Below are 15,785 nucleotides of genomic sequence, written 5' to 3' on the forward strand. Positions count from 1 at the left end.
CACACACACACACACACACACACACACACACACACACACACACACCATGAACATAAACATTTCCACTCCCAATTAGAGCTTTGTGCACAGATTGAAAGTAGAATATGTCCCAGCTTGTAGAGTGTATGTTTTTAACAAGCTGAAGTTGCACTAGAGCTTGGGTGCATGATCAGAAAAGAGTTCAGCTGAAGCTAGAAAGCTGCCCACGGAAGTAGGGAGAGGCAGAGTTAAATGAATGTGCACAAAGATAAGGCCAACTTCATCTGAAAGTACCAGGTTTACTTAGAGAGTAAGGGACTAGCTGATGAAGCCCACACACTGAAAAGGCATTCATTTCTGTAACTGACTCCCTGCAATGCTTTTTCCCCTAAATCTATTTGAAGGAAACAGTTTGTCCCATTGAGCTTCCCTGAAACAATGAAAAGAATGTTAAGAAATAAGGACCTTTGTTTAAAAATTCGCTACATCGAGAGTATGAGGGGGAGATTGTCCACTAAATGTATTGGAAACAACCATTTGCATTTTCAGCACAAAGCCCATTCTCACAGTTCTGAGCTTTTGGAGACTCTTACATAATTGTCCGGTGCTACAAAAAGACAGGCAAACACTTAGACACTGTGGCGTTTTGAAAGCTCACTTTAAGGGCTGCATTTGAAGTACTCAGGAAGAGAACTCTAATTGTCTGCGTACTGGCAAATTTCCCTTTGTCCACATTAAGCTTGACTCAAGCTGTTTCCAATCCATTCGGAAGGCAACGGAGACATGGTCGCTGTTTCCATGGTCACTCATTCCAAGTTGTAATTTGGGGACCATTTCGATGGGTTTTTTAAGCATTCAGACCCATGCTGGTAATATAAATATCATCATCAAAAATTGAGCTATTTTTCTGAGCTTCTGTTTTAATAAATGCATTTCACTGATTTTTATTGCAGTTCGTTGAAAAAAGTAAATGATAATGATTTTCATTGCTAAGACCTTGCATGCCAAATTTCAGCCAAGAATAAATGTTTTATGGCCAGCTAATAAAACCCTAATAAACAGTGATCATTATGGAAGAGTGGGCATCATTTTAGCTTCTCTATAGCAGGCTGGAAATGGGACGTGATGATGGCAAATTTTTAATGCAAAAGACAGTTGGAAAATACCAATCTACTTGGGCTTGTATACTATGGCCTTGTCTACTGAGAAAATTCATTTTTAATCATTCATGTTTAAGGGCCAAGTCATGTTTAACATTCTATTAGTAAAAACATCTTTGTTAAAATACTTCCTAAGACAATGCATTTTCCTAATACAGACATGGCCTGTGATGCAGCTAGAAAATATAATTTCCCACTGCGGATGAGAGCAAGCCCCAGCTCCCAGCATTATGCAACATAAACCTGTTTGTATTAGGAAATCCTGACTCCCAGTGGTAAAGGATTTAAATGCTCATGAACTTCTGGGATTCCTAAAAGGCAAGATCATCATTACTACTTCCAGCAGTGACAAATGTCTAAGCATGTTGAAACAGGTTAATAGAAGGCTTAGGCAGGCATTGTAGTGTGCAACGAAAGGCTTTCACACACATCAAAACAGTAAAAAAACACTATGCCTCATAGTGCATTTTTGCAGCTTACAGAATAAGCCAAGTTTTCAAATAGCTAGAGCCACATGCAAAACTGCACAGATTTTGGGCCTCATTTGTGCATGCTATTACCGCAGTTGCGCACACAAACTGGCGATACTCAGACTAGATCATAAGAACTTAAAATTGCAGGATTATGATTTATGGAAAAGTTGTTCTAGATTTCTACAGATTTGTAAAAGCTATTAGATATATTTTTTTCTCTAAGATCTATACAGTGGGATTTTTGGCAGGACTGGCATCCCCACTTATTTTTTTTCTTTTAATTTCTCGCGGTTCAAACCTGTGAGACCTGTCCGACTCAAATCTCTCAACAATTATGTGACCCAGAGGAAGTAGGATAGGAGAGAAGGATTGCAAAAATGAAGCTCCCCAAAAGGAGAAATGGATTCTGCAAAACTGTTTTAAAATGTTTCCTCCGGTGCTACTGCTACAACAAACCTAAAATATTTGTGTCTGCAGAAGGATTTAATGGGAGACTCCTGCAACACTGTAAAATAGTGAATCTACTGGAACAAAGCAACTCAAGCCCTAATTAATTTTCACCAGATTGTAAACATGCTAAATTTTAACAAATCACACAAAGGTTTTCCCAAACACCAAAGCTTATATTATATGAAATTCCTTGCTCTCAAAAATGATCTAATGAAACCCTGATTTAAGCAAATCAACCTTAAATGTTTAAAAATATGAAGCTATTAATAAACAAGGAAAATTGTTGTCAAAAATTGCCCAGTTCAGCTGAGCCAGTGACGTCCAGAGACCTGTGCTTTCACTTCAGCTCAGCAAGTTCAGGGTGTTTAGAAATGCTGAGCCACAAGCCTTACATAAACATGGGTCTTCATATTAGCTGAGCAAAGTAGAGGTGCTCAGCCAGGAATACTCACAGAAGTCTGTCCCTTGACATCATTCCAGGAAGACAGAAGAGTCAAGCCTGTAAACTGCCAAAGGCCAGTGCATTGACACGCTAAAAATGCAGTGTAGTGACTTCATAGAGGCCTAAAACTTGACATAATCCCAGCAAGCTGTGGCTGCTGAGCCAGTAATTCTCACAGAGACCTGTGCCTTGAGATCAGTTTAGCAAGTCTGAAGCACTGAGCCCTATGCCTTGACATCAGCCCCAGGCGCTCAAGGTCCAGAACCAGAGGACCTCACAGAAATCTGTTCCATGAAATCAGCCAGCAAGCTAGAGCCTAGTAACCTCAGAGCGGTCTCTGCCTTGATATCAGACTAGCCAGCTTGAGGAACTAAGCCAGTATTATCACAGAGGCCTGTTACTTAACATCAGCCCAAGAAGCTGGAAATGCTGATCCATAGACCTCACGGGACCCTGGATTTTCACATCAGCCCAATACGGTCTCACAGAGGCCTGAACTTTAATACAAACTATAAGTGCTGAGTCAATTGCTTCCACAAGCCCTGTGACATTAGCAAGCTATAACTGTCATGCCAGTAACACTATGCCTTTACATCAACCCAGAAAACTAGATATGCTGGCCAGGAACCCTCACAGGGGCCGTCCCTCGCCATCACACCTGCAGAGATCTGTCCTCGGTTATAAACCCATACGTGCAGAAGTGTTGAGCCAATACCCATATAGAGGCCTTTTCGCTTCAACCCAGCAAACGAGAGGTGCTGAGGAGGAGACATCAGTGAGACCTGTGCCTTCGCATCAGCCCAGAGAACGTGAGGCACAGAGTCAGTAACCTCAGAGGGGCTTATACTTCAGTATCAGTACAGCAAGGCAGAGGAGCCACGTCAGAAACTTCAAAGGGTCAGAGGTATTTAACCAGTAGCCTCACAAAATCCTGTGCCTGCCAAATGAAGATGCTGAGCAGTGAGCTCACAGAGGCCTGTGCCTGGCAGCTGCCCTGTAGATTAGCTGAGCAGGGTTTAAATCAATAAGGCTACTTGTGGAGTAAGGTCCTATTCAGCATAAATAAAGATGGCGGAATCTGACTCTTACTCGTACTACAAAAGCCAAAATAATTAACAAATGCCCCACAGTAACTGGTCAGTAACAGCCAAATTTTCCAAAAGCTCACTCAATCTGTTCTACTCCTCCCCAGTAACACAAAGCAGCCATAAATGTGTTTTAATTGTCCTGTTAAGCCGAGTTTACAGTTGCTTTGCATAGCTCAAATAGCACAAAGCAGCCAGTGTGCACTGAGTCTGACCCATAACATTTGCAGGTGCACCTCTGTATGCATGCAAAACCCACATTTGTGTGAGCAACACAACATTTGTAACAACACATTGGTTAAATGTCATCCAAACACTCACTTATATGCACTGTTCCCCAAGTTCCACTTGTAGGTATTTGCACTCATAAATGTGGTTTCGAAGATGCAATTGGGCATGCATGCTAATTCCCCCTATTCTGCACATTCTTCCCCAGCTGATCCCCTTCCCACACCTGCCCATTCACTGAGAACTGGACCAAAGACAAGGGACGGAGGAATGCTGCAGAGAATGAAACTGACCCACTCTTCTGCATGGGAAGGGTGTGATCCAGGAGGCTGGTTAATAAATAATAATAATTACCAATTAATGTTAAATTATAAATACTAGGCACTTTTGTTCATGCTTTATATGTTCAAACAAAATACAATACTGACAACCCCAAATGTTCAGAACCATCTGTCAGGCCCTTAATGTCATAAGATTGGCTTAAAAATAATGTTTTTTCAAAATGTTTTTTCTATGCCTTCTGGTTTTTGTGCCATCAGATAACATTTTCAAGCTTTTCTCTGCAACCATGAGGGCTGGAAAAAAAATTTCAATTAAAACTGAGATTCTGTCATAAACATTTGTTTCCAGGAGCAGGGGTATTAAGTAACCGAGCATGGAACTTTGCAATAAAATTGTAAGAGTTGGCAATGCTATTAAATACTCACCCCTGTGAGGTAGATATTATTATCCCAGTATTAAAACTGGGATAATTGAGGCAAAAAGGTTAAGGCCAACACTGTCAAATTTGTGTTTAAGGTTAGGCACCCAAGTTTGAAATATTTGGCATTAGTGACTTGCTCAAAACAAAACAGCAGGTTAATTGAGAATGGAACCCAGGTCAATAGATTTTCCAGTCCCAAACCTAGTCTATTAGACTATACTGTCTCTTAAAATTTATACTATATCATTATTACAGAATGCATGAAATCTTTAGGATCACTCAATACTTCCCAGTGATTTTCTTGGCAGTATGGAAGCAGTTGGGGCTATTTCATGTCATTCTTCTAATTTTTGAAAGTGAATGTCATATCACTAAGTGATAACATGAGTTATGCACATACACAGAAGAAAGATTAGGTCCTTAAGCATGTATAATATTCTTAACTGTAGAATCAGTTTACTAAGTTGCAAAGAATGTTGGAAGGAAAGAAATTTCCCATTCACCAATATTTCCACTTTGATTTTATAGGTGCTTATCTTACCTCCAGGGAATATGCTTTTCCAATTCCATCTCCTGCTCCTGTGACCACTAGGGGAAGAATAAATAAATTTATAACCTTCTTTTGTTCGTCCTTTCATTATTCAATCTTCATGCTTCAGAATTTCCTAAACACTAATATCCAGTGCTCAAAGGGCTGGATTAAAAGTGCAAACTTTAGTCTCTTTTTACTTTTTTTCCAAGGAACCTGCTTCCACTAATCAGTGATTAGATGCACTGTACAGAAAGTATGGCTTATAATTCCCCTTAAAGTGCAAGCAGAACAATAATTTGTACCAATGGTGTTTCATTCTAGATATTTCATTTATTGGCACTGTGACTTTTTCAACTAAGTATAATTATCACCTTATTTAGCGCTTTTCAATTTCAAGGTATTTTAATACCATTGACTAATTAATCCTTATAGCAACGCTATTAGGTACAGTTAGATCAGTATTATCCCCATTATAGATGGAGAAACTGAGTCAGAGACAAGCCAACTACCAAATGCCTTTGGTTAGGAAGAAATTTCTTGTGTAGGCATGTTGTGGCATAATTGTCCATTATGCTGGCTTTGCATTTTTTCTGAAGTATTGGTTTCTGAGGAGTTGGAGACAGGATACCAAACCAAACCGATGGACTCAATTCTTTTCTGCAAAAGAATTTGATCAAAATGTTCTAATCTCTCAGGAAGAGATTTTTTCAGTGGCACAAAGGGGCAGTTAGGAGCACAACCTGATTGAAAGTCATGGGAGGTGGATCTCTTGAAAATTCCAGCCTTACCCCATGTTTAAGTACCTATCATGAATACCACCAGCCCGGAGGAGTCTTCAGGTGACCTATAAAAATGCCACAGAGTTTCCTCCTCGTACCAACTAGTAGCAAAAGCAAAAGGTGCAATGAATAAATCTGGTCCTGCCAGTCTCCACTTCTCCCCCGCCTAGACACAGCCAGAGCTGAATAGCATGCCAGGCCCTTTGCCTCTTCCCCACTCTACATGGCTCAGACCAGCCTACAGGTATGTTTGCACTGCAATAAAACACCCTGCAGCTAGCCTGGGTCAGCTGACTCGGACTCAGGCTATGGGCTATAAAATTGCACTGCAGCAGTTTGGACGCTGGCACCCCCCGCCTTGCAGGGTCTCAGAGCCCAGGCTCCAGCTTGAGCCCGAATGACTGCAGCACAATTTTATAGCCCCGCAACCTGAGCCTGAGTTAGTTGACCCGGGCCAGTCATGGGTTATTCATTGCAGTGTAGAAAATACCCTGCCTAGGTGGCCTGTAAATCACAGTAGCAGGTGTAGTTTCCCCAGTATCCAGCTAGTGCAGATGATGCAGGGAGTGAATCCAGGCCTGTCAGTCCCCACTATTCCCCACAGCCCAGTGAGGAGCTACTGTTGTCATGGACCACCCATCTTGCACTATCACATTCACTCTGCTCGTGGACCTCACCTCTGAGCACCGTGACCCTTTCCATCCATCCTCCTGTTCCTCATCCTCGTCTCCCTGTCCCTCTCTTTTTGCCTCCCTCTTCCCTTCAGTCTCTCCTCCATGCCCCTTTGCTCTGGCAAATCCTTCCCCACCACGCCAGTCCCATTTAGTCCACTTCTACCCCACCAAACCTTAAAATACAATATCTTAATTTTTTAGAGAACAACGTTTAAAGATGCTACGATCCCCAAGCAGGACATACATAGACCACAACCAAAGCAAATTCGCCACCACGTACGTGTAACCCTTCTCCCTCCACTCTCCTACCCATTCTCTTCAATTTTGTTTTCACACATCCCATCATCTCTTCATTTGACTTGAAATATCCTTGGGGTGGGGACCCAGCAACTAGCATGCTTTGGGTGCCATATAAACAATCTGACCAGAGGGAACAAACTGAACAATTCCCAGGTAGCCCCAAGAAGTCATCATAATAAATGGAATGAAATGGGCAATATAAGCATTAAAGGATTTTGTTTCGTGAGAGTCTCTGGAAAATATGGATTTGGGTAGTCTGAATTATGAGAGAGAGAGTTTTTAATGCCAAGATTAGTTGTTAATACACACCTCACTCCCCTATTTCATATGGAGAAAGAAGCCCTTCAACAAAACAAGCAGTGATTGGTTAGGTTTCCTAGTAGACCAATAATTAAAAAGCAGTAGTCTTTTGGGCAAAGCAGCAGACTTGACAAGTCTAGATCTGCCAATTTTAATTCTAGTGCCTAAGAATATCCTGCTTCATGTGATGCAATGAACTGTTTAAATAAACCTACCAATCTTCACTGAGCCCATTGACTTAAATGGGGTCAGGATTTCAACCAAAGAACTTCCACTTAATGAAATCCACTCCACACAGAGAGAGAGTCAGTGCTAGACTTGTGCCCTCACTGAAGTCCCACTTAATTCTTCAATGTAGGATTTACAGGTTATTTCAGTAGTGCCTGGGCATTGTGCTGGCCTTCTGAACAGGGGTGCATGCCACCCATCAGTAACAAAATGTAACATGTACAGTGAGATGTGATCTACTCCCATTAAAGTAAATGAGACCTGGATCTTGAGACTTCAATCTGGAGGGGAAAGTGTTTACACTAAAATTGGCATTTGATGCTGATGATGGCATCTTGCTATTAAGTGACCTCACCTGTGACACTCGTAATACAGGAATTCAGAAACTGCAATAAATCCTCAATCCTGCTTAATGCTAGTAGTTTAACAATCCTAAAAAAAAAAAAATCTCAGCATTCAATATCAAGAAAATGTTTTATTTTTAAACACCAGTGTTCTTCTTTTGAGGACATGTGGCACCTTTAAAATGGAGCAGCCAAGTTTTGAGTCTACTGTAAATGTGGATGTTAATGATATTATTATTGACAGGTAACCACTTCAGGCAAATTACACTGGAACCAAGTTACCACGAACATAGGAAACAAGCTTCCGAGGATGGGGACAGATGCTAATGGTAAATTAGTTGCTTCATAAATGCTATATCAGGAAACTAAGGATATAGGCAATGTTATAAAACTAAAGCACTTCCAGCAGAGAAAAGGTGATAGAACTGGGATGTGTGCAGTATAGGGAAGGATGAGCAGGGAGTTAAATTCCATATATATGTATTTTGAAAAAGAACATATGGTGTTTTATAACCATTCTGATTATTTTCTTGTATTCCCAAGTACACTGAAATTTCTGGTTCATAAAAATTAAAATCAGTGGAAAACCCCCCAGCAAAAGTTACAAGTTTAGTTCTTAAAGGGGTTAGGGGGAGAACCACTCATGATTAATAACACAGAAATTCATCACTCAATTATAGCAATAAAAATGTGAAGAAAATTCCATTACCTGCCCATTCTCCCATTGACCGAAAGAAAGACTGAGGCAAAGCATTCCATACATATGGGAAAAAATACTTCAAAAATCTAATGCATTTCACCAGAATAAACAGACAAATTAGACCCCCATAAAGAGTGAGCAGCTGCTGTTGGAACTCTCCCATGGTGAACAGATCCAGTGAGCTTGGATGAAATACCGACACTATCTTCCCCTTAACTGCCTCCTAGCGTACTGCTACTCTCTGAGCATTGGCAGAGAAGTGTACAGTCTAATCAAATCCACTGGGTCATGTGATTTCTTTTTTCCCCACTGAGTGCCAAGGGTTTAGATTAAAGTAACGTCCCTATACTACACTCAGATTGGTAAATTACTGGAAAAGATAAAACCAAACTAGGATTTCTAATACCTGGTTTTAGACAAGGTTCCTTTTTGGGGAAAACATCCAGGAACAAAAAAGAATTTTCATAGAGACTAAAGATGGGCCTATCCCAAAACCCTGGATGAGAACACCTCCAAACTTGGTGGACATTCACATCCAGATCTTTTGCTGCTGGACAAACTAAAATCTTCAATGCAGACACCTCAAAACTTTGGGCATGTTCATGTTGAATTAGGATCCTACTCTGTGGCCTGGACTCATTTTTAAATTCCCAGACAAAAACCTCTATGTTAAATTGCTTTTGAGGTTGAGAGTATATATCAGTAACTTAAGGATAAGAAATATACAAGAATGTTGTAATTATCCCAAGAAGAATCACTAGAAACAGAGAAAATGCAGGGTTAAGTTTGAACTTATTATAAAGCCAAACATGTTAAGGTATGGAAATACACACTTAAGGCACTCAGGCAATCTTAACTCTCCTCTGTAGCAACAACATGAAGGGAAAAGAAATGAAAAACCAATCTTTAAATGTCAGTTTCATCTAATCTGGGACCAGAAACACCAAACTGCATTCATCATACGCTTATTACAGAGCAGAATAAAGGTTGTTTATGTATCTGAACTACACATTTACATATTTTAACTTGATGGATTACTTTCAAATTTAAAAACTCTTTTAGCCAAATAAGCTATGACTGAGGAATCCTGGTGTATAGTTCACCTCACACTGCTGACTCATTTCTGCCAAGAGAATTGCAGTATGCAGATTAGTTAAAGAGGAAAAGTGATGACTGGTTGATCACAATGGTCCTACTGCAGGCCCTGTCTATTAGTTTCTAATTAAAACAATAACAATAATTAATAATTTCACGTAATTGCAACCTGATTTCTTCAAAAGCAAACTGTGCATGAGATTCCAGTGAGTTTTACCAAAATGGAAAGTTTGAAGTGTTTGATATTTGTGTTATTCCATGATTAAAATCATTCTCAAAAACAATCTGAGTGCTACATTTCTTAAAGTACTCCTTTTTTAACTAATTGTAACAAAAAATTATTAAAAAATACTTGCAATTTCTCAGGAAATTCATTATGTACTCAGAGTGCTGTAAGTTTGGGGAGGATACAGTGTTCTTCATACATAACAAGGAGGTTGAATTCTTTAAGTCAAAATCTCAATACAACTTTGACTTTGGAGTTGCCACCAGAACATCCATAAACAACAAACACAATTTTTATCAAGACCATCTCCCTACCTAAGCAGATTATTTTCTACACTATATTCAAGCACATAAAAGGTTGTTACAAGGAGGAGGGAAAAGAACTGTTCTTCTTAACCTCTGAGGATAGGACAAGAAGCAATGGGCTTAAATTGCAGCAAGGGAGGTTTAGGTTGGACATTAGGAAAAAGTTCCTGTCAGGGTGGTTAAGCACCTGAATAAATTGCATAGGGAGGTTGTGGAATCTCCATCACTGGAGATTTTTAAGAGCAGATTGGACAAACACCTGTCAGGGATGGTCTAGATAATACTTAGTCCTGCCATGAGTTTAGGGGACTGGACTAGATGACCTTTCGAGGTCCCTTGATTCTATGATATTCTAATGAGATGCAGTATTTTCTAGCTGTCAGAGCTGGACCATGAGCCTCAGGACTCTTAGGGTCTATTTCCAGCTCGGCCAATGAATGAAAGTGACCTTGGGGATTTTCCTTTTCTGGGACTCAGTTTACAACAACTGTTTACAGGTTGCACTGTCAGAAAGTGTCTCCTGATATTCAGCATCAGTTTTCCTTTTCTTACTCTCATCCAATTACTGCTAATACTATGATAATCAATTCTTATCCATCCTCGATCTTTACAGCCTATAAATATTTGTACAATTATAATGTCCTCACCCAGTCACTGCTTATCCAAGTTCTGTGTACAGAATCTTTCCCTACAGTTACCTAAACATTTGGCCTGATTTTCAGAAGTGCAAAGCATACAGCAGTTCCCATTAAAGTCAAAGGGAGCTACTAGCTTCAGTACTTTGAAAAAATCAGGCCATTTGTTTAGGTACCTAAATATGGACTTAGAAGCCTAAAATTGGGCACCTATTTTTTAAAAATCTTGGCCTGTCCACACAAAGAGAAAGATTGGAGCAGTAAGTTCTAAGAGTTTACAAAACACCTTAACACTTGGTTTGTATGAGTTTGTATAAAACTAAGAGTAGGGTTATCTACTGGTGTATGGCAAGAGACATAAGAAGTAGTTTTGATTTAGTAAATGGATACTTTGGGGTGAGGTATGTACAGTTACCAATTACTGTCAAAATAATTCTGAATTATCATTTCAATAATTCAATACTTGTTTAAATTTCTAACTTAAGAATTCCATTTGGTTGAACAGTCTCTGACATTCCTGTAGCTTTCACTGATCTAAAACTTGACTGGCAAATGGATAAGCACTAGAATTAGGGATCAAAATTTTCTATATAGAAAGAAAGTAATAGATTATTGTTTGGCACTGTGTGATTAGACTTTGGATTTGGGATTTGATATCTTCTTGATAAGTTTTGACATCCTACATTAAGTTAATCCACATAAACTCTGCAAACATTACCACAGAATCACCTATTTTATCGTCTTAATTTCTTAATGCTCTTTTACATCTACTTTGATTAATAAAACATACATATGTATAAGAATGATCAAGGTTTGTACTTTAGCTACGCAACCCAAAATTCAAAGACTTCATCAGAAGCCTGCTATGCATAATTGGCTAATTGAAATTATTTCAACTATGATGTTGTTGGTTTTTTACTGTAATGTATTTGACCTAGGGTTCACTTGTGATTTAGAAGTATCATTCCTCTGCACCCAATAATAAAAATACAAAAATAGTAACAATAATTGCATTTCTTTATTTACAAGCATACAGCAAACAATATTGCAGAATTAAGGTACATACCAAGTTGAACAGAGTTGTTTTCCTTGAGGGTTTCTTTCTTTCTTTCATTTCAGTAGGTGCAATTGCTATATATCAAGCAGTATTGTACTCCCATTGCTGTGCTAATCCTCTGATTATCAGTGAAAGCCATCCTGCCATCTTGCCCACCTGCTTAAAGTTGAATGGTCAGGTAGTTTAGGCCCAAATTTGACATTCTGGTGGTAGTGGTGGGGCAAAGGGAGTTTTACTAGACAACATGAACAGAAAAATGTTCAAGAATTTTTTAAAATATATAAGAAAACATTTTTAAAAATTAAAGTATTTCCCTGAATTGGCAGAATTGTACTAGATCATAATAGCCAGAAGGTAAAAGTGAAAGTGATGAACATGCTTTCAAGTAATAGTATACCAAGTCACACTCTGGGACTTTTGGGGTATGTCTACACTGCAACTGAAAACCCGTGGCTGTCCTGGGTCAGCTGACTCGGGCTCACAGGGCTCAGGCTAAGGGGCTGTTTAACTGTGAAATAGACATTCAGGCTTGGGTCGCAGCCCGAGCTCTAGGACCCTCTTAACTCACAGGGCCAAGAGCACAGGCTCCAGCCTGAGCCTAAATGTCTACACTGCAGTTAAATAGCTCCTTAGCCCGAGCCCAAGTCAGCTGGCATGGGCCAGCCACGGGTTTTTAATTGCAGCATAGCCATAACCTCTGTGCACGGTAGGAGTGTCCATGTGCGACATTACTGTGCAATCAACTGGTAAACTGTGGATCCACACCCTGGTTTACTGCACAGTAACCTAGCAGGTAGACAAGCCCTAAGGGAAATTAGTTCAACCAGAATAGCTGCTTTCTGGATTGGAATATGAAAGGTAGGATTACAATAAAGGCTTGGTCGTGGCATGCAGCCCCAACTCCAGACAGTGGAAGTGCAGGGCTGCATCACCCAGCAGGAGTGATGAAAGATATTGTATCTCTAGCAGGCAAAATACCTTCCAGAGCTAGAAAGAGACCAACTGTGCCACTTTTGGGGAAGATGCAGTGTCTCTGCTCTCCTCACTTTGGAGAAGCTTGCCCTTACGATGGTACAGGTCCTCGGAACGCAAGGATGACTCTTGTGTTTGACTCTTGAGCAGGGAGAGGCTCTTTGTTCTCCAGTCTGGCCCTAGATGTAGGGCTGGCAGAAAATGGTTATACAGTACCTGTGAGAATTTGAGGTATTTTTCAGTTTCATGCTAAAAACTATTCATGAGCAGGTTAAATACCCTGCAAAAAGATTTCAATAATCAAGCAGCATGGTTTATAGTTTAAATTAAGTTAGCAAAAGCACTGACTAGAGATGGACCAGAGTCCAAATGCTCCATCCAACACCCCCAACGTCTGGGGTTTTAAGTCCAAACCTGGCTCTGGTTTTTGCAAATGACCTCCGTTTTTCTCGGCTGAAACATAACCATGGAAACAAATGCCCGCCAAATTTCAGCATGTTTGAAATCCATATCCATAATACATGGCTCTCTAATACTAACAAAATACCAGGGTGTTGTTTGAACATCATAATGATAAAACAGCATTTCAATACCTGTTCTGCTTTTCTTTAATAGTTCACAGAATGGAGATGGAAAGGTCACATACTGGTTTCTGGATTAGGGCTTGTCTGCACATGGAAATTTACTGGGATAACTATGCCAATATAATAATACCAGTATAGGGAAACTTATTGACTTAGCTGTGTAGACAAGCTCTTCGGCTGTTCTTTGAACTGTTCAAAATGCGGTGGTTTCACTTTACAAAGCTTCATACAAACACTATTTTTGGTTTGATCCACACAGACCTCAGAAAGGAAATGAATAAATGGGGGCATGAAGCATACGATACCCTCCTGTTTATTTGAATGGCCTGGGGTACATCCAAAACTTTCAGATAACTGGGCATTTGGATAAACAGAAAATGCTATTCCGAGCTGCAGTTTCAGATCTAGAAATACAGGGAACACAGGCAGTGCAGGATTTACAATGGCTCCAGTGGCTCCATAGAGCTGGGCCCATGCTCAGAAGGGGCCCCGGCCTGCTCCACTTGCACTGCGCTCCGAGACCCCACTGGCTCCCCCTGCCCACCACTTGCTCCTCTCGGCCTGCCCGCCGGCTGGCCGAGGACTCCTCTCCATCTCCTGGCCTCACCCCCTGCTCCTCTCAGCCCCCTGGCCAGACCCCAGTGCACCTCCGGCTCCGGGCAGTCTCTGCTTCCCACCACCTGAGGGGCCCACTTGTCTCCCCGGAGCTGAGCCGCCTGGGACTGGTGCAGAAGCCTGACCAGTCTCAGCCAGGTGGATGGGGAGACAGTGTGGAGGCTTGGCTGGGCCCCTCCAGGCCAGTGCATCTTGAGGGACCCTGGCTGGGGCAGGCCCTGGCCGGGCTGATCGTGCCACTCCTGAGGGACCGGAGCTTTTCCCAGCCTTGGGACCGGCCCTGGCTGCGCTGCCAGCTCAGCCCTGGCAGACACAGTCGCCTCCCAGCAGGGCTGGTGAGTGCGGCTGGGAGGCAGGGTTTGTGGGAGTGGGTCGGTGGGGAGCTGGGCTGTGAAGGGGCAGGGAAGATCTGTGAGTGTTGGTGCACTAGGGAGTGGGGCTTCTGTGCGGGGTGCTGGGCAATTGTGGTGGGGCTGTGGGCAGGGGTAGTATTGTACAGGGCACTGTGCATTTGTGAGTGGGTGCTGGCCACAGTGGGTCCGGGGGGCCTCTGGCCATAGGGAGTCGAGAGGATGTTGGGCGGGAGGAGAGGGGGCTGTGTGGCACAGCATAGGCCCACCCCCGAGGGGAAGAGGCATGCTGCCAGCACAGGGCCGGGCAGGCCACTGTGCATTTGGCAACTGCCAGTTTGTAAATAGTGTCCTCGCATGGGGCAGAGTAGGGCTGTCCTTGCCATGCCGTGCCCCTTTCCCTCTGGCTGGCCCCTTGCTCCGGGGACTGACCTTCCCCGCGCCATGCTCCATTGCCTCCATGGGGGCCCACAAATATGTTTGGCGCCGGGCCCACAAAAGGTTAATCCGGCCCGTAATGCTGACATATCTAGGGGTATATCTACACTACAGCCACAGCACAGCTACAAGAAGAACAGGAGTACTTGTGGCACCTTAGAGACTAACAAATTTATTAGAGCATAAGCTTTCGTGGGCTACAACCCACTTCTTCGGATGCATATTGAGTGAAACATATCGAGGAGATATATATACACACACATACAGAGAGCATGAACAGGTGGGAGTTGTCTTACCAACTCTGAGAGGCCAATTAAGTAAGAGAAAAAAAACTTTTGAAGTGATAATCAAGGTAGCCAAGTACAGACAGTTTGATAAGAAGCAAGTGTGAGAATACTTACAAGGGGAGATAGATTCAATGTTTGTAATGGCTCAGCCATTCCCAATCCCTATTTAGCCCTGAGTTGATTGTGTCTAGTTTGCATATCAATTCCAGCTCAGCAGTCTCTCGTTGGAGTCTGTTTTTGAAGTTTTTCTGTTTTAAGATAGCCACCCGCAGGTCTGTCATAGAATAGCCAGACAGGTTAAAGTGTTCTCCCACTGGTTTTTGAGTATTATGATTCCTGATGTCAGATTTGTGTCCATTAATTCTTTTGCGTAGAGACTGTCCGGTTTGGCCAATGTACATGGCAGAGGGGCATTGCTGGCACAGTGCTGCAGCTGTGCCACAGTGTGGATGCTTCCTATATCAACAGAAGGGATTTTTTCCATCTGTGTAGTTATCCACCCCTCCAAGAGGCAGTAGGTAGATGGATGGAAGAATCCTTCTGTTGACCTAGCCACATCCACACTGGGGGGTAGGTTGTCCTAACTATAGTGCTGAAGGCATGAAAATTTTCACAGCCCTGGGCAACATAGCTAGGTTGACCTAAGTTTTAGGTGTAGGCCAGGCCTAGGACCTCGAGAATCTGTTGTTGCTGCTTGAGATCCAAACACAGATATATATATATATATTTTTTTTTACATTGTCCTGCCAAGCTGCGCAAACAAGATTAGATCTCACTAGTTGCAGTAACCAATAAGAACCACTATACAAATATAAAGCTGTTGAGTAGTGCTAGTGGGTGTTAA

General features: G+C 41.8%; 1 protein-coding gene across 1 annotated transcript in view; it reads right to left on the minus strand.

The window, feature by feature from the left end:
• Positions 1-8,540, minus strand: part of HSD17B3 (hydroxysteroid 17-beta dehydrogenase 3) — a 24,961-nt gene extending 16,421 nt beyond the window's left edge. Inside the window, exons 1-2 of the mRNA XM_026652404.1 lie at positions 8,387-8,540; positions 5,062-5,108 (exon numbers count right to left, since the gene is read on the minus strand). Coding sequence (XP_026508189.1) covers positions 5,062-5,108; positions 8,387-8,540 — 201 coding nt within the window. The remainder of the gene's footprint in view (positions 1-5,061; positions 5,109-8,386) is intronic.
• Positions 8,541-15,785: the final 7,245 nt, after the last annotated feature.

Source organism: Terrapene carolina, unplaced genomic scaffold, assembly GCF_002925995.2.
Source record: "Terrapene carolina triunguis isolate 2854851 unplaced genomic scaffold, T_m_triunguis-2.0 Scaffold113, whole genome shotgun sequence".
NCBI classification, from domain to species: Eukaryota; Metazoa; Chordata; order Testudines; family Emydidae; genus Terrapene; species Terrapene triunguis.